We start from the raw sequence: 20,142 nt of genomic DNA on the forward strand, positions 1-20,142 counted from the left end.
GAAGTGGAGTTGAGGCCAAGATCAGATCAGCCATGATCTTATTGAATGGCGGAGCAGACTCGAGGGGCCGAATGACTGACTCCTACTCCTATGTCTTATGTTCTTGCCAACGTCACCAGGACAGATTAATTGGTCATTACTTGGATATGCACTTGAAGTGCCATAACCTACAAGGCTACGGACCAAGTGCTGGAAAACGGGATTAGGGCGGACAGCTCTTTTGTCGCCCGGCATGGACAAGATGGGCCGAATGGCCTCCTTCTGTGCTGTAAATTTCTATGATTGTATGATTTGTAGGATCGTCCTGTGAACAAGGTGCCTGCCACACTCGCCCACAAAACCACAGAGAGTACATCTCACAAGTAATTCATTATGGACGTCCCCAGGACATGAAAGGCGCTATACAAATGCAAGTCCTTTTCTTTCTGTTGCTTACTGGGTTCAGAGTCCTGTTGTGAGCCGCTGTTCTCACTCCCACCCTCACAGGTCCCCAGCTTGCTGCTTCACTTTTGGCAAGGATTGCCTGATCACCTGCGGCCCCTGCTGAGAGCGGAACTCATTGTTGATACAGTCGGCCTTTACGACTCCATTCTGTACAAGGTAACGGAAGCCCCGCTGTATACTGCTGTGTGTTTGTCATTCATTGAGCGATTGAACGCATGACATCAAACTGAGCTTGTCTGGACATTGGAAATGTGGCAGTGCCTGAGAGCGAAACCAAACCAAACTAACTGTCTTTATGTTTGGTGCAAAAATAAAGCGTGTAATTGTTGCATCAGTTTTGTTGGCTGAATATATATATACAATAGCAAAATACTGCGGGTGCTGGAAATCTGAAATAACAACAGGAAATGCTGGAAATACTCAGCAGGCCAGGCAGCATCTGTGGAGAGAGAAACAGAGTTAACGTTTCAGGTCTGGGACCCTTCATCAGAACTTGAAAAGGTTAGAGATGTAACAGATACTAAGCAGGTGCAGAGGCAGGGAAAGGGGGAGGGGAGGGGAGGGGCGGAAGGAACTGAAGGAATATTCTGTGCTAGTGTAGGAGGCAGGAGAGATTAAATGTTGCAAATGGGGATGGCAGAATCATCAACAGCCTGAAAAATGGGGGCAGGGGTTATGGTCTGAAATTGTTGAACTCAAGGCTGTAAAGTGCCTAATCGAAAGATGAGGCGCTGTTCCTCGAGCTTATGTTGAGCTTCATTGGAACAGTGTAAGAGGCCGAGGACAGAGAGGTCAGAGTGGGAGTGGAGCGGAGAATTACAGTGACAGGCGACCGGAAGGGTGAACCCGAGCTTCTGGGTCCCAGACCTGAAACGTTAACTCTGTTTCTCTCTCCACGGATGCTGCCTGGCCTGCTGAGTGCTTCCAGCGTTTTATATATATATAGATATATTTGTGTTTAATTTATTCTCGGAATGTGGGCGTCGCTGACAAGGCCGGCATTTATTGCCCATCCCTAATTGTCCTTGAGAAGGTGGTGGTGAGCCGCCTTCTTGAACCGCTGTAGTCCGTGCGGTGAAGGTACTTGTAATGTATATACCGTTAAGGGGGGAACTATCTTTTACAGCTCATGTATACTGCAGTACCGGCAGTGACCACACCTGTCTATAGCCCTGAGTTGTAATCTGTACAGATCAGTTCCCGTGTGAGCCACGTTGAGTAAACACCTGTTGTACTGTTCTCCTGCAGTCTGTGTCTTATTATACACAGACACAACAGTACTCCCATGGTGCTATTAGGGAGGGAGTTCCAGGATTTTGACCCAGTGACGATGAAGGAACGGCCGATATATATGTCCCAGTTGGGATGGTGTGTGACTTGAAGGCAAACTTGGAGCTAATGTTGTTCCCATGCGCTTGCTGCCCTTGTCCTTCTAGGTGGTGGAGGTCGTGGGTTTGGGAGGTGCTGCCAAAGAAGCCTTGGTGACTGGCTGCAGAGCATCCTGTGTATAGTACACACTGCGGCTACGGTGCTTCAGTGGTGAAGGGAGTTGGGCTCTGTTGCACTGTACTGTGTAGATTAAACACAACCGGCATTTATTGGCAGGTGAAAAGAACCGAATGACCACTGCAGTCCGTGAGCTGAAGGTGCTCCCACAGTGCTTTTAGGGAGGGAGTGCCAGGATTTTGACCCAGCGACGATGACTAAACAGCAATGTATTTCCAAGTCAGGATGGTGTGTGACTCGGAGGCGAACCTGGAACTGAAGTGCGTGTGCAAATGGCCTTTCAATGGCTCACAGCTTTTCCCACATGAGCAGAAACGGGAATGTTCTGTTACGACTATTTCTTTAAATGGTGGGGATGAAGTTCCCAGTTGCCAGTAGTGCCCCCCAAGGTACCAAAATAGCACTTGGGCCATTTGAGGTTCAAGTGGACAGGCTCCTTCTTGAAAATGGGTCCTGATGGTGAGGCTCCATTTTTAAATGGCCATTCACAGCTTCAAAATAAAACCAAAAAGTCCTGGAAAAGCAGGACAGGTTGGTCAGCTTATGAAAGAGAAACGATAGGTTAACATTTTTGGAGGGACTTTTCACTAGGAAGAGTGAATTTTTTAAAATTAACTTGACTATTTATTTCCAGCGAGTTTCTAGTCAAATGCTTAGCTCAGCCCTTGGCTTGGCTTAATCAGGACTCTAGCAGCGATTCAAAGATAACAGCCGAAATATTCACAGATTATTTCATTTCTGACAGGCACTTATCGACGTCTTAATACCATCCTCAATGAGGGACTTACCAGAAGGGTAGGAGTCAATTTATAATCCTTGGGTAGAATTTATAAGCACAAGAGATTCGATATTTTCACCTGGCGTGCAACGCCGATCTGCTATTGAGTATTTTACATTCAGTTTCACAGCAGAACTGAAGAACTTCACAAGACAACTCCCTGGGTGGTTGGCGTATTGTCTGGAGGGAATCCCACCGGAAATTAGGAATAAAAAATCACAAGGTAGAGTAACGTTGAGTAAATGCTTCTCATGTCTCCTCTCTCGCGCCATTGCATTGTATGATGGGAATCGGCAGTCTGGGAGCTGTTTGACTGAACATCATATCCCAGCACCTGGGTCGACAGCTCCCTCGCTCCGTAAAAATATATCTATCGATCTATCTATCTATTTCTCTATCTGTCTGCCTATCTATCTATCTGTCTGTCTATCCATCTGTCTGTCTATCTTTCTATCTGTCCGTCCATCTTTCTATCTGTCTGTCTATCTCTCTATCATCCGTCTGTCTGTCTGTCTATCTGTCTGTCTGTCAGTCTTTCTATCTATCTGTCTATCTCTCTATCATCCGTCTGTCTGTCTGTCTATCTGTCCGTCCATCTTTCTATCTGTCTGTCTATCTATCTCTCTATCATCCATCTGTCTGTCTATCTTTCTATCTGTCTATCTGTCCGTCTGTCTGTCTATTTATCTATCTGTCTATCTATCTTTCTATCTGTCTGTCTGTCTATCTCTCTATCATCCAACTATCTATCTATCTATCTATCTAGCCTGCTAATGCCATTCAAAACTAACGTTGTGTGAATGGGGCTTGAGTACTAGTACAGTAAATTTACAATCGCAGATCAACCTCTGCCTTACAGGTATTTTGGCAGAAATAATGACCTGGAAACCCCATCCTGCCACGCCATTTTTTACAGGCCTAAAACGGATGCCTAAGCCTCCAATATGGCAGGTGGCGCATGCGGCTCATTCCGCGCCGGATGTGTGCCGCTCGCCATATTGGATCGGGTTCCTCCTTGGGCCTCCAGAACGCACGTCGGAAGTGTTACAAAGCCCATTAAAATATTTAAATAAAGGGTCCTACGCTTGTTGTGAGGCTGGGCTGCCCCCAGTGCCTGACTCGCCGCGTGATAAACTCGCTCGGCGACTCGTGGCGCTAACAGGTCGGAAGGCCCCTTCAGTGGCGCTCTTTAAAGGGGCTCATCCACCACGTACAGGTGAGTTGCTGGTTTGTCCTTTTAGGCTGCTGGTTAATGGCTAGGCATTTTCTGGCCTATCTTCTGCCTTCTACAACCGATTTTAGACTTCTGCTATCAAGTTTTTGCTGGTGCTGGCAACTTCATTCCTCTGCCGATGCAACTGTTGCCTGGAGGGCTTTCTGCCCCTGGGGGAGTGGGGGGAGGGGACACGATCTTCTTTAAGAGGTACCACATCTTATGTATAAATACATGTGTCTAGATTTTCTAATTGGCATCAGTTTAACAACAACCACTTGCATTTATATAGCGCCTTTTAATGTAGTAATAACATCCCCAGGGCGCTTCACAGGAGCGATTATCAAATACAATTTGACACCGAGCCACTTAAGTAGATATTAGGACAGGAGACCCAATGCTTGGTCAAAGAGTTTTAAGGAGTGTCTTACAGGAGGAGAGAGAGGCGGAGAGGTTTAGGGAGGGAATTCCAGAGCTTAGGGCCCAGGCGGCTGAAGGCACGGCCGCCAATGGTGGGGCGATGAAAATCGGGGATGCTCAAGAGGCCAGAATTGGAGGAGCGCAGGGATCTCGGAGGGTTGTAGGGCTGGAGGAGGTTCTTCCTTCTTTTTCTTAGGCAGTCCCTCGGAACCGAGGATGACTTGCTTCCACATTAAAAATGAGTTCTCAGGTGACTGATTAGTCCAATGCGGGACCTACAGTCTCTGTCACAGGTGGGGCAGATGGTGGTTGAAGGGGCAGGTGGGTGGGGTCCTTGGGTTGATGTGCGCTCCTTGCGCTGCCTGTGCTTGGCTTCCGCTTGCTCCCGGCGAAGAGACTCGAGGTGTTCGGCGCCTTCCCGGATGCTTCTCCTCCACTTTGTACGGTCTTGGGCCAGGGATTCCCAGGTGTCGGTGGGGATGTTATACTTTTTCAAGGAGGCTTTGAGGGTGTCCTTGAAGCGTTTCCTCTGCCCACCTGGGGCTCTCTTACCGTGCCGGAGCTCCGAGTAGAGCGCTTGTTTTGGGAGTCTCGTATCGGGCATGCGGACAATGTGACCCGTCCATCGGAGCTGATCGAGCGTGGTCAGATCTTCGATGCTGGGGATGTTGGCCTGAGTGAGAACACTGACTTTGGTGCGCCTATCCTGCCAATGGATTTGTAGGATCTTGCGGAGGCAGCATTGGTGGTACCTCTCCAATGCTTTGAGGTACCTGCTGTACATGGTCCATGTCTCTGAAGCATACAGGAGGGCGGGTATCACTGCTGCTCTGTAGACCATGAGCTTAGTGCCGGGTTTGAGGTCCTGGTCTTCAAACACTCTCTTCCTCAGGTGACCGACTGGCACACTGAAGGTGGTGTTGGACTTCATCATCGACGTCTGCCCTTGTTGACAGCAGGCTCCCGAGGTGTGGAAAGTGGTCCACGAGGAAGTTACAGAGATAGGGAGAGGCCAGGCCACGGAGGGATTTGAACACAAACGCAGGCGGTAACCCGTTTTAAATTATACAGGATATCGCCAGCCAGGGAGCTAAAATGGCCCAGGACTCACATCGAGGAGCCCGTGGGGGACACCTGGCCCCTGCCCCCGCCCAGCTCCGAATGCCCTGAGCTAAAACATACCCTATAGTCTTGATGGTGAGATCCCTCTTCAGCTGTTCTTGATGCTAAGACCCCTTCTTTAAACTGTCATAATACAAGGACTCCTTTCTGAAAGTGGTCTCATTGGTGAAACTCGTCCCTCGTTAACAGTACTTCTGCTGATGGGAGACTTTCTTTGAACTCTGTCGAACAATTTGCCTTCTCCCTTATCTGGGGCTAAGAGTTGTTTGTTGTATTTCAGTTGCCCGGACCATGCTGGGATTGATAAAGAGGCAGATCTCATTTCTCTACATTGCCCAGGTGAGAGAAACGGTTAACCTGTACATGTACAAGGGGTATTAAAGTCTAATCCGGTAGATGGTGGGAATGAGCCAGGGCCATTCAGCCCATCCAGCTTGCCCAGTTGTGGAGTAACTATTAATATTGTCTATTTTTTTAAAAAACTCTTCTTCACAGACAGCAAGGGCGGTGCTATCAGACCAGAACTGCGTGGCCTGTATGGTGCGAGACTTGCTGGTGTTAGATTTGAACATTGCATTCAATCAACTTAATATGGCGGCTGGGCCTCGAGATAGCTTCGCTTTGGACAGATCATCGGTTCTCCAAGGTACGTCAACCATCTCAGGCCTGATGAGTAGTAAAAATCCATTTTGGGCATTCTACCTTAAAAAGGGACATTGGTAGAGAGCCTCGCTCCATCATCCCTTTTGCCATTTAATCTCTCCTGCCTTCCACCCTATCACAGACCTTCCCTTTTGTTCTTTCCTCCCCTCCCCTCTTTCCCTGCCCCGCTAGCTTAAAAACCTGTTTCATCTCCAGCTTTTTCCAGTTCTGACAAAGGATCATCCACCTGAAACGTTAACTCTGTTTCTCTCTCCGCAGATGCTGCCTGACCTGCTGAGTGTTTCCAGCATTTTCTGTTTTTATTTCAGATTTCCACAGTATTTTGCTTTTGTATTGGTGGAGTGAATTGGGTTCAGAAGGTTTGTTGTCTAAGAGACCTAGAGTTACTTGTGATGGAGCGAGAATCACTGAAGCAAAGTTATTTTGATTAAAGTGAGAGATGGCACGATTCAGACCTTGAGCGGAATGCACATTGTAGATGCCAAGGAAGCAACTTAACTTGGTCTGTACACACAGGACTGAAAGTCACAAAGGATTAAAAAAAAGAGGTAACTGCAATGGGGCGGTGGGGGGAGGGGGTGTGGGTGAGGAAGGATATACTTGCCTTAGAGGGGGCGCAACGAAGGTGACATGAATCAGGCATTCATGAAAGAAAGACTTATGAAATAATACTGAGCGGCCTACGGGTGGCGCTGTCCAGGGAGAGTATAAATACTCGGGCATGGGCCCAGCTTGCGCAGGACATTCTTAACAGGAACTAGTGAAGGACACAACTAGACCTCCATGTTGTAAAACAGTTGATTAAAGCTTTGTTTAACGCTTAGACCAAGTGCCTAGTAGTTTTCTTACATCAGAAGTTTCACTAGATTGATTCCTGGGATGAGAGGGTTGTCCTATGAGGAGAGATTGAGTAGAATGGGCCTATACTCTCTGGAGTTTAGAAGAATGAGAGGTGATCTCATTGAAACATATTAGATTCTGAGGGGGATTGACAGGGTAGATGCTGAGAGGTTGTTTCCCCTGGCTGGAGAGTCTAGAACCAGGGGTCACAGTCTCAGGATAAGGGGTCGGCCATTTAAGACTGAGATGAGGAATTTCTTCACTCAGAGGGTTGCGAATCTTTGGAATTCTCTAGCCGAAAGGGCTGTGGATGCTGAGTCATTGAGTATATTCAAGATAGAGATCGATAGATTTTTGGACTCTAAGGGAATCAAGGGATATGGAGATTGGGCGGGAAAGTGGAGTTGAGTTCGATGATCAGCCATGGTCTCATTGAATGGCGGAGCAGGCTCGAGGGGCCGAATGGCCGACTCCTGCTCCTATTTCTTATGTTCTTATGTTCTTCTGAATCCATAGACTTCAAATTCTAGCAAAGAGTTCAAGGCATGAGTTCAATTTTTATGAACCCATCGAGGATTGTTTTTTCAGATTACGGGATCATGACTATTACCTCAGACCCACCTGAACGTATTAGTGCCATGTAATTTGATGGAGCTGACATCGATGACGTTCTGTGAATGCTGGAATCCGAGAGAACGTTCCGCATTTAGTATCAGATAATACCTATCTTTGCTTGCAGGTGTTAAAGAGTTTCAGTTACTCCTGCAGAGGCCTGCGACAATAGAGACCTTCACGGACTGGCTCGATAGAACTGTGGAGAAATATATCTCAAAGGTATCAAAACAACTTCTCGAGTACCCATGGTAACATTCCCTTGTAACTGAATTGTTAAAATGAATTAACAATTGCAGTACTGAGGGAGTGCTGCACTGTCGGAGGTGCCGTCTTTCAGATGCGACGTTAAACCGAGGCCCCGTCTGCTCTCTTAGGTGAACGTAAAAGATCCCGTGGCACTATTTCGAAGAAGAACAGGGGAGTCCTCCCCATTGTCCTGGCCCAATATTGATCCCTTGACCAAAATTGCTAAAAAGCAACAGAAAATGCTGGAAATACTCATCAGGCCAGGCAGCATCCGTGGAGAGAGAAACAGAGTTAACGTTTCAGGTCTGGGACCCTGCTATTGCATCACTAAAAAGCAGATTATCAGGCCACTTATCTCATCGCTGTTTGTGGGACCTTGCTGTGCGCAAATTGGCTGCTGCTGTTTCCTACATTACAACAGTGACTACACTTCAAAAATATTTAATTGGCTGTGAAGCGCTTTGTAATGTCCTGAGGTTGTGAAAACCGCGATATAAATCCAAGTCTTTCTTTTTTTCTCATAACCCATCAGAAACTTGAAGGTCTCTGGAAGATGTCCCCTTAACCTTCGCAGTGAAAAACGTTCTAACTTCTCAAATGTCTCTTCAGTGTAACCCATCATTTCTGGTAAATTACATTTTCTTCTTAAAACAAAGAAAGAAAGGAGTTATATATGGCACTTTTCAAATCCTCAGATGTCCCAAGCCACTTCACACCCAACGAGTTACTTTGGAAGTGTAGGCCTTGTTATGTAGTCAAACACAGCAGCCAATTTGCACAAGACCCCACAAACAGCAATGAGATAAATGTCCAATAAAAACAGAGAATGCTGGAAACACTCAGCAGGTCAGGCAGCATCTGTAGAGAGAGAAACAGAGTTAATGTTTCAGGTCGATGACCCTTCGTCAGATTTCCAGCATCCGCAGAATTTTCCTCCTGTATTTGAGATAAATGTCCAGTTCATCTGTTTTTGGTGGTGTTGGTTGAAGGATAAAAGTTGGTCTGGACAACCAGAAGACCTCCCCTGCTCTTCTCTGGATAGTGCCATGGGACCTTTCACATCCACCTGAATGGGCAGACGGAGCCTCAGGTGGACATCTCATTCGAAACATAGAAACATAGAAGATAGGAGCAGGAGTCGGCCATTCGGCCCCTCGAGCCTGCTCCGCCATTTAATGAGATCATGGCTGATCATCCAAATTCAGTACCCTGTCCCTGCTTTCTCCCCAATAGAAACATAAGACGGCAAACATAAAGACGGCACCTACTGACAGTGCAGCACTCCCTCAGTACTGCACTGGACTGTCAACCTGGATTATATGCTCAAGCCTCTGGAGTGGGACTTGAACCCACAACCTCCTGACTCAAAGATGAGAGTGCACCCTCTGAGCCAACATATTAATGATGCCACTACACATAGTGGCCAGACGAATTCTTACCCCGTTCCCAAGTCACTATATTAACTTCACCTTTGACTGGTAGCTCGTTATTATACAGTAATTCTGTCCCTGGTATCTTACTATGGAGGATTTACAAGGTGGGCCATGAAAAATAAAAACACAAGAGCTTACACTGTTCCTTGTCTGAATACGATTGACTCTTTCTAACTGGATCTGCTTGATCTCCTCAGTTCCACAAAGACGGCAAATCGCCCTTTCAGGACTGCGCTCGGGTTCTGACCCTGCACTGGAATTTCCTGTCCTCCAAGATACTGCACGAGCTGACCCTGCGACAGGCAAGGAGCTTTGGTATGGAACAGTGCGTTTCTAATTCCAACACATCCGCTCCGAAGTAGTACGGTCACCGCAGAGCTTTGCACCACAGGAGCGCTGATTGGGAATTCGGGATTTTAATTAAAAAAGACTTGCATTAATACAGCATCTTTCACAACCTCAGGACGTCCCAAAGCGCTTTACAGCCAATGAAGTACTTTTTGAAGTGGAGTCACTGTTGTAATGTGTGAAACGTGGCAGCCAGTTTGTGCACAGCAAGATCCCACAAAGAGCACTGTGATAATGACCAGATAATCTGTTTTTGTTATGTTGATTGAGGGATAAATATTGGCCAGGACACCGGGGATAACTCCCCTGCTCTTCTTCAAATAGTGCCTTGGGATCTTTTACATCCTCTTGAGAGAGTAGACGGGGGCCTCAGTTTAACGTCTCATCTGTAATACAGTGCAGCACTCCCTCAGTACTGCACTGGAGTGTCAGCCTAGATTTTTGTGCTCGAGTGGGACTTGAACCCACAACCTCCTGGCTCAGAGACGAGCGTGCCACCCACGGCGCCCAAATTCCCACCATGCACTCCCATCATAGAATCATATAAATTTACGGTGTGGAGATGCCGGTGTTGGACTGGGGTGGACAAATGTAAGAAATCACACAACACCAGGTTATAGTCCAACAGCTTTATTTGAAATCACAAGCTTTCGGAGCACTGCTCCTTCGTCAGGTGAAGTGGAGAGATGCATAAAAACACAGCTTATATAGTCACCATATAGCTTATATGGACACCATTTACACCTCTGATTGCTGTGATTATCTCTCTGCCGAGGTGTGATAAATGGCAGTTAGAAAGATTACCTGTAAACATCTGACATTATTCCCTGACTATATAAGCTGTGTTTTTATGCATCTCTCCACTTAGATGCCTTAGAGGGAGTGGAACGAATGTTCACCAGACTGATTCCTGGGATGGGGGGATTGCCCTATGAGGACAGATTGAGTAGACTAGGCCTGTATTCCCTAGAATTTAGAAGAAGGAGAGGTGCTCTCATTGAAACATGTAAAATTCTTACTGGGCTGATGGTGGGAGGATGTTTCCCCTGGCTGAGGAGTCTAGAACCAGGAGTCACAATCTCAGAATAAGGGGTCGGCCATTTACGACTGAGATGAGGAGGAATTTCCTCACTCAGAGGGTGGTGAATCTTTGGAATTCTCTACCCCAGAGAACTGTGGGATGCTCAGTCGTTGAGTATTTTCCAGATAGAGAGCGAGAGATTTTTGGATACTAAGGGAATCAAGGGATATGGGGATGGTGCGGGAAAGTGGAGAGGAGGTAGAAGATCAGCCATGATCTTACTGAATGGCGGAGCAGGCTCGAATGGCTGACTCCTGCTCCTATTTCTTATGTTCTTATCTGTTGTGTGTATTGACTGAGATGAGGAGGAATTTCTTCACCCAGAGAGTGGTGAACCTGTGGAATTCCCTGCCACACAGTGCAGTTGAGGCCAATTCATTAAATATATTCAAGAAGGAGTTGGATATATTTCTTGAGGCTAAAGGGATCAAGGGATATGGGGAGAAAGCAGGGACAGGGTACTGAATTTGGATGATCAGCCATGATCTCATTAAATGGTGGAGCAGGCTCGAGGGGCCGAGTGGCCTACTCCTGCTCCTATCTTCTATGTTTCTATGTGTACACTTTGCATCATTTACTTTGAATTTTATGACTTTCGTGCAATTTTCCACATGTTAACACTCTCAACCTTTACTGCTCTGTTGGAATGTGTGGCTTCTGTCAAGGCTCATCCACGTCCGACTCTGGAGCCAAGCGTTGTCACTTCACAAGAAGGATGGAATTGTTTTTAAAAGCCCAAAGATTATTTACTGGTAAACAAGTTCACAGACCATCCAAAATAAAACTCTGAAAAAGACAGCATTGTGAACATAGGAACAGGAGGGGGGCCATTCAGCCCCTCGAGTCTGTTCCGACATTCAATTAGATCACGGCTGATCTGTATCTCAACTCCATTTACCCACCTGGGTTCCGTATCCCTTAATACCCTTGCCTAACAAAAATCGAGCAATTTCAGTTTTGAAATTTTCAATTGAGGAGGGAGAGAGTTCCAGATTAAGCAGTTACTGAATTTCCAACATTTGCAGTTACAGGAAACTCTTTTTTATCCGGCACCGACGGGACCGGCGTGGTGCCGGTTTATCAAAAAGTCCGGATTACAGAGAGGTATAGTAAAAGGTACGAGAGCTCCGTACACAGCAACAAATCCAGGCTTCCCTGTTGCTTAGCAACATGTGCAGGAACTCCGGCCACAGACCAAGCGTCCCTGTTGCTTAGCAACAAGTGCTGAACCCCAGTTACGCAGCCACAGATCCAGGAACTGCCACTAATATGAAGTAAAACTTACCTGAACCTACTCCTGAATTTTGCCGGTTAACAGAGATTTCCGGTTATTTAGGTGCCAGTAAATCGAGAGTTTCCTGTAGTTTAGAATCATAGAATGATACAGCACAGAAGGAGGCCGTTCGGCCCATCGTGCCTGAGAGAGCCATCCGATTAATCCCATTCCCCTGCCCTTTCCCCATAGCCCTGCAAACTTTTCCCCTTCAAGTACAAATCCGATTCCCTTTTGTATGTTACTATTGAATCTGCTTCCACCACCCTTTCAACCATTGAGTTCCTTTATTTTATTTTTATTTTTGCTCTTTAAATGAATTTACCTTTGTGCTTTCCTTAGTTTACAATTCCATCCCCTTTCCTGCTCCAGCCCACAACATTCCTGCATAATTTTTTACTCATTCTCGGGATGTGGGCATCCCTGGTATTTATTGCCCATCCCTAGTTGCCCACGAGGAGGTGGTGCCACACAATCCTCTTTTACGTTCCTGGACAGGATACAAGGGAGATGGGAGTCATCCATTAGGCAATCTCCCTCTCACCTTTAACCTCTGTCGTAACTTTTCTTATCCAATTTATTGATTATATTATAGTTAGTGTTCTTCTGAACTTTCTTGCTTATTCCTTCCAAGCTCCTATACCTTCATCTGCCTTCCTGTATCCTCACTGTGCTGAAATCGAGACTCAGCTCACTGTCTCCGACTCTTAACGTCTTCCTCAGGGACCTCAAACCTGTGCCACTTCTTATCTCGCTCAATCTTCAGGTTTTGAAAACCCAAGCTTGCCATCATCTGATCACTGCTTCCTGATTCGCCTTCTCTTCTCTCCTGCTCTTTCCAACCTTGACAGCGTCCTGCACTATAGAAAGAAAGACTTGCATTTATATAGCACCTTTTACGACCCCAGGATGTCCCAAAGCGCTTTACAGACAATGAAGCACTTTTTGAAGTGTAGTCACTGTTGTAATGTGGGAAACGCGGCAGCCAATTTGCACACAGCAAGCTCCCACAGACAGCAGTGTGATAATGACCAGATTATCTGTTTTAGTGATGATGATTGAGGGATAAATATTGGCCAGGACACCGGGGATAACTCCCCCTGCTCTTCTTCAAAACAGTGCTCCTTTACATCCACCTGAGAGGACAGACGGGGCCTCGGTTTAACAGCATCTGAAAGACGGCACCTCTGACAGTGCAGCACTCCCTCAGCACTGCACTGGAGCGTCAGCCTAGATTCACGAGTCTCGGACCTTCACCTAAGCTTTCCGATGCAAAATATATAGATCTTTTCCCTCCTTTTAAATTGCAGGCGCCTTCATTGTGATCCACACCATGTGTGAGGAATATCTGCGCCTCATCCTAGACACACAGGCCGTTCACCAGAAGGAGGGAGAGCTGCTGCATTCGTTCCAAAAGCACACCAAGGATCCAGGTTTGGCACTTCAGCTATTCATAGACTCTCACAGCACAGGAGAAGGCCATTCGGCACATCGCACCTGTGCTCTTTGAAAGAACTCTCCAATTAATCCGGTGCCCCCGCTCCTTTCCTCATATTAATACTGGGGGAAGGGAATATTTCCTTTATTATTGGACATAATAGTTTCTGGAATCACAAAACTAGGGGTACAGTAGCGTAGTGGTTAAGTTACTGGACTAGTAATCCAGAGGCCTCGACTTAATGATTTGGGGACACGAGTTTAAATCATATCCACGGCAGCTGGTGAATTTAAATTCAATTAAATAAATCTGGAATAAAAAAACTAGTATCATTAATTGTTGTAAAAACCCATTTGGTTCAGCATCCTTATGTGGCTCCAGACCCACAGCAATGTGATTGACTCTGAAATGGCCCAGCAAGCCACTCAGTTGTTGGAAATATATCGCGGTTCCTTCATGGGTCAGAATCCTGGAACTCCCTCCAGGGAGTACCTTCACTACACGGACTGCAGCGGTTCAAGAAGGGCGGCTCACCACCACCTTCGCGGCGGCAATTAGGGATGGGCAATAAATGCCGGCCTTGCCAGCAACGCCCACATCCTGCGAATGACTGAAAAAAAAGCTACCCAGTTCCTAAAAATAAAGGGGGAATTGGCTATCATTTTTTTTCCTCAACAGTCTTTAAATTTCACAGGCAAAGTTAAGACAAAGCCCACCTTCAGAAACCCGAGAAACTGCCTCTCGGGAACAGCAGGCAAACGGAGAGCTGCCGAGATCCCGCAAACGGAGGGTGCAAAGCACGGTAAGGATTGAGTCGTTGGGCAGGATTTTCATTGGGCCGTGGAGGCGGGATTGGAGGCATGTGGGGGGGTTAAAATCCTGAAATCGGGGGGGCACGAACCCATCCCGCCCCCAACCCGCCTCCATGCCCGTTTCCCAGGAGGCGGGTACCCAACCCGCGCTAGGACCCGCCTCCCCGAGGCGGGAAGGGGACTAGTGCCAATTAACTGCCTGTTAACAGGTAGTTAACAGGCAGTTTTTAGCCTAATCCCTATTTTTATTGCTGAAGTGTGGGATTCCCGACGGCTCCAAACCACGCCAAGTTAGCGAGGCAGGCCGTCGGGATGAAGGGCTTGGAGGGTTCCAGATGTCCGTTGTTCAGGTGAGTGATGGGTGCATGAGTGAAGAGGTAAGTGTGTTTGGTGTGTTTAAAGTGTTTAAAGAAGTTTTACTTACCTTTACTTACCTTTACAGCCTTCCTTCCTTCAGGTCTCGGGAGTCCCTCATCTCACCGGCACAGAAAGCAGAATGGCCACGAGCTGTCAAAAGTTGCAGCATTCAGCTTTCTGTTCTGGAGAGATCTCTAAATCAGCCTGAGGGGAAGGAATTAACTTAGTGTACAGATTGTCAGTGTTTGACAGCTTCAAAGAGCTGTCAAACGCTGATATTTCATCTGTCAAAAGTTCTTGACAGATGAAATGTCAATCTGTGACGTCACCTGTTGCTGGGTGGCCCTTAATTTGCCTGCTGAACCCGCTGGGTGGGCTCAACAAGGTCAATCAAGGGAAAATCGCGTGGGTTGGCCACAACTCGATGGAGGCGGGACTACACCCCCGAAAGTTGTAGTCCCGCCTCCTACACGCCTCCAGAATCAAAATCCAGCCCGTTGTATCTAAAATTAAATGTAACCGATTGTCATGTACAGAGATCAGAGCAAGAGATACTGATACATCCACAGGGACTAGCACACACACACACACACACACACACTGACACATATACCAGATGCACGCAGGTATACCCACAGACAGATACTCACACCGGTGCGCTGACATATGCACGCACACACACACACACACACACACACACCCGTATACTGATACACAGGCACAGGTGATACTGACACAACAACAACAACTTGTATTCATACAGCACCTTTAACATAGTAAAATGTCCCAAGGCGCTTCACAGCAGCGATTATCAAACAAAATTTGACACCGAGCCACGTAAGGAGATATTAGGACAGATGACCAAAAGCTTGGTCAAAGAGGTAGGTTTTAAGGAGCGTCTTAAAGGAGGACAGAGAGGCGGAGAGGTTTAGGCAGGGAATTCCAGCGCTTAGGGCCTAGGCAGCTGAAGGACCGGCCGCCAATGGTGGAGCAATTAAAAATCAGGGAGGCCAGAATTGGAGGAGCGCAGAGATCTCGGGGCGGGTTGTAGGGCTGGAGGAGATCACAGAGATAGGGAGGGGCGAGGCCACGGAGGGATTTGAAAACAAGTATGAGAACACATGGGTGTGTACCAGACACACACAGGTATGTACACACAGTAGTATACTTAAAGTGGCAAACATATACAGACACGCACAAATATACAGATATACTGAACAATACACTCAGTGGTATATACACACACAAGTATACTTAAACGTGCAAACATAAACAGACACACACACACACAGGTTTACCCACAGAAACACACACATGTCCACACTAATACCCACAAACAGACACTTTCATGTGTACACAAAAAATATGCGTGTAAATCAACTTTAAGCTGTCTAGTGCCAAACAGATCAGATTTTAGACATTAAACTGCAGCATCAGAAAGGGAAGGCTGACTGAGAACGTAATATCGATCTGTTTAATATGTAATCAATTACAACAAGCAGGTCAATGTTAATCCATTTACTCCCAGTATTCCAGAGTGACATTCACTCCCAGTATTCCCACAGAGAGACATTCACTCCCAGTATTCCCACAGAGTGACATTCACTCCCAGTATTCCCACAGAGAGACATTCACTCCCAGTATTCCCACAGAGAGACATTCACTCCCAGTATTCCCACAGAGTGACATTCACTCCCAGTATTCCCACAGAGAGACATTCACTCCCAGTATTCCCACAGAGAGACATTCACTCCCAGTATTCCCACAGAGTGACATTCACTCCCAGTATTCCCACAGAGTGACATTCACTCTCAGTATTCCCACAGAGAGACATTCACTCCCAGTATTCCCACAGAGAGACATTCACTCCCAGTATTCCCACAGAGTGACATTCACTCTCAGTATTCCCACAGAGAGACATTCACTCCTGTATTCCCACAGAGAGACATTCACTTTCAATATTCCAGACATTCACTCCCAGTATTCCCACAGAGAGACATTCACTCCCAGTATTCCCACAGAGTGACATTCACTCTCAGTATTCCCACAGAGAGACATTCACTCCCAGTATTCCCATAGAGAGACATTCACTCCCAGTATTCCCACAGAGTGACATTCGCTCCCAGTATTCCCACAGAGTGACATTCACTCTCAGTATTCCCACAGAGAGACATTCACTCCCAGTATTCCCACAGAGAGACATTCACTCCCAGTATTCCCACAGAGTGACATTCACTCTCAGTATTCCCACAGAGAGACATTCACTCCCAGTATTCCCACAGAGAGACATTCACTCTCAGTATTCCCACAGAGAGACATTCACTCCCGTATTCCCACAGAGAGACATTCACTTTCAATATTCCAGACATTCACCCCCAGTATTCCCACAGAGAGACATTCACTCCCAGTATTCCCACAGAGTGACATTCACTCTCAGTATTCCCACAGAGAGACATTCACTCCCAGTATTCCCATAGAGAGACATTCACTCCCAGTATTCCCACAGAGTGACATTCGCTCCCAGTATTCCCACAGAGTGACATTCACTCTCAGTATTCCCACAGAGAGACATTCACTCCCAGTATTCCCACAGAGAGACATTCACTCCCAGTATTCCCACAGAGTGACATTCACTCTCAGTATTCCCACAGAGAGACATTCACTCCCAGTATTCCCACAGAGAGACATTCACTCCCAGTATTCCCACAGAATGACATTTCTTCGACATCACCTCCCAAACCCGCGACCTTTTCCACCTAGAAGGACAAGGGCAGCAGGCGCATGGGAACACCACCACCTCCAAGTCCCCCTCCAAGTCACACACCATCCTGACTTGGAAATATATCGCCGATCCTTCATCGTCGCTGGGTCAAAATCCTGGAACGAACTCCCTAACAGCACTGGGAGTACCTTCACCACACTGACTGCAGCGGTTCAAGAAGGCGGCTCACCACCACCTTCTCAAGGGCAATTAGGGATGGGCAATAAATGCTGGCCTTGCCAGCGACACCCATAACTCGAGAATGAATAAATAAAACATTCAGCTCCAATATTCCCACAGAGAGACATTCAGCTCCAATATTCCCACAGAGTGGCATTCACCCCCTCCTCTCTCCCCGCTGGTTAACAGGGTGGAATTCTATGCTTGATATGAATCGGTGCTGTGTTAGGAACACTTTCTCCTTGCTGTCCACTGACGATTTCCATACAATTTACAGGAGCAGGATTCCCGGACACCTTGGGATCGACTCACCTGTTCAGTGGGCCGACTGCCCTCTCCCAGCCTGGATCCAACGGCACGCCCGTCACCTGTGCCATCGCGTGCAGCACCCTTCGCGCAGACCCCTCGCGCGGGTGGTCACGTGGTGCTGCTGGAGGCCCAATGGCCCTCCGCGCGCTGCACACGGGCGCCCGCCTCACCGCCGTCTCCGTGCACCGAGGGAACCACGCAGTCTCGACAACGCCATTCCCGACGGACAATGCTGCGGCTGTCTCAGGATCCTCCTCCTCCTCCTCCTCCTGCGTGGAACCGAGCCTGCCGTCTTGGAATGAGAAGTGTTATCCCGCCGAGGAGTGCGAGGGTCTCCGGGCCCCCTGCCGAGCTGGCTTTGCTCACCAGGGATCATTCCTGCGCATGCGTGACGGGTTCAACGACTCCGCCAGTTACAACCACAACAGCAGCAACGTGTACGAGTGTGATTTTATTCCCAGCCTGTACCACGGAGAATCGTGCTTCCAGGGACAAGAAATCTCTCCAGGTAAGACCTGAAACTGAAGCCTGAGGAAATGAGAATTCCAGTTATTTGACTACCTTTGATCAAATCGAATCATTAATCGATAGTTAAATTAAATCATTACCTCCGTAACATCGCCCGTCTCAGCCCCTGCCTCAGCTTATATGCTGCCGGAATCCTCATCCGCTGCTGTTGTTACCTCTAGACTTGACTATTCCAACGCACTCCTGGCCGGCCTCCCATGTTCTACCCTACGTAACCTTGCGGTCATCCAAAACTCAGCTGCCCATGTCCTAACTTGCACCAATCCCGTTCACCCATCACCCCTGTGCTCTCTGACCTACACTGGCTCCCGGTTAAGCAGCGCCTCGATTTTAAAATTCCCATCCTTGTTTTCAAATCCCTCCATGGCCTCGCCCCTCCCTATCTCTGTAATCTCCCCCAGCCCCACAACCCCCCGAGATAGCTGTACTCCGCCAATTCTGCCCTCTTGAACATTCCCGATTTTAATCGCTCCACCATTGGTGGCCGTTCCTTCAGCCGCCTGGGCCCTAAGCGCTGGAATTCCCTCCCCAAACCTCTCCACCTCTCTACCTCTCTTTCCTCTTTTAAAATGCTCCTTAAAACCTACCTCTTTGACCAAGCTTTTGGTCACCTGCCGTAACATCTACTTACGTGGCTCGATGTCAAATGTTGTTTTTTGATTACGCTCCTGTGAAGCACCTTGGGATGTTTTATTACGTTGAGGGTGCTATAGAAATGTAAGTTGTTGTAGTAATTGTATCAGCTGTGGCTCAGTGGGTAGCACACTTGCCGCTGAGTCAGAAGGTTGTGGGTTCAAGTCCCCACTCCAAAGACTTGAACACAGAAATCCAGGCTGACGCTCCAGTGCAGTACTGAGGGAGCGCTGCACTGTCGGCGGGGCCGTCTTTCAGATGCAACATTAAACTGAGGCCCCGTCTGCCCTCTCGGGTGGACGTAAAAGATCCCATGGCAATATTTTGAAGAAGAGCAGGTGAGTTATCCCTGGTGCCCTGGACAATATTTATCCCTCAATCAACATCATTAAAACAGATTATCTGGTCATTATCACATTGCTGTTTGTGGGAGCTTGCTGTACGCAAATTGGCTGCTGCGTTTCTGACATTACAACAGTGACTGCACTTCAAAAAGTACTTCATTGGCAGTAAAGCGCTTTGGGATGTTGTGAAAGGCGCTATAGAAATGCAAGTCTTTATTTTCAGAGGTGCCGTTTTTCAGATGAATCGTTAAACCGAGGCTCCGCCTGCCCTCTATTAACACAAAAGATCCCACGGCGCTATTCGAAGGAGTTCACCCTGGTGTCCTGCCCAATATATATATCTCAACCAACAGATTATCTGGTCATTATCTCACTACTGTTTGTGGGACCTTGCTGTGCACGTTTAGTTGCCCTCAGCAGGTGGTGGCGGGCCTTCTCCTTGAACCGCTGATAGCAGTTTGGTCCACCTGAGAAGCCACTTCAGCGGACAGTTAAGAGTCAACTATGTTGCTGTGGGTCTGGAGTCACATATAGTCCAGACCGGGTAAGGACGGCAGATTTCCTTCCCTGAAGGACATTAGTGAACCAGATGGGTTTTTACAACAATCCGACAGCTTCCTGGTCACTTTTACTGATCCCAGTAAGATTCTCAAACTGCTATGGAGGGAGTTGAACTCCCTGTTCTCTGTATTACGAGTCTAGTGACATAACCACTACATTACTGTACCCCTACTGCACTAACTCTGCACTGGGATAGAGGACAGAGAGGTGGTTAAAGGGGAACACTTTCCACTGATT

At 47.5% G+C, this 20,142-nt stretch overlaps 1 protein-coding gene across 1 annotated transcript in view; it reads left to right on the forward strand.

The window, feature by feature from the left end:
• Positions 1 to 20,142, forward strand: part of LOC147120900 (DNA-binding protein RFX6-like) — a 79,282-nt gene that overhangs the window by 40,820 nt on the left and 18,320 nt on the right. Inside the window, 10 exon segments of the mRNA XM_085977296.1 lie at positions 487 to 600; positions 2,696 to 2,745; positions 2,851 to 2,951; positions 5,764 to 5,822; positions 5,979 to 6,129; positions 7,726 to 7,820; positions 9,478 to 9,595; positions 13,293 to 13,415; positions 14,115 to 14,222; positions 17,808 to 18,347. Coding sequence (XP_085833422.1) covers positions 487 to 600; positions 2,696 to 2,745; positions 2,851 to 2,951; positions 5,764 to 5,822; positions 5,979 to 6,129; positions 7,726 to 7,820; positions 9,478 to 9,595; positions 13,293 to 13,415; positions 14,115 to 14,222; positions 17,808 to 18,347 — 1,459 coding nt within the window.

This window comes from Somniosus microcephalus, chromosome 3 (genome assembly GCF_052327205.1).
Source record: "Somniosus microcephalus isolate GS21.2 chromosome 3, FLI_Smic_1.0, whole genome shotgun sequence".
Classification (NCBI taxonomy): domain Eukaryota; kingdom Metazoa; phylum Chordata; class Chondrichthyes; order Squaliformes; family Somniosidae; genus Somniosus; species Somniosus microcephalus.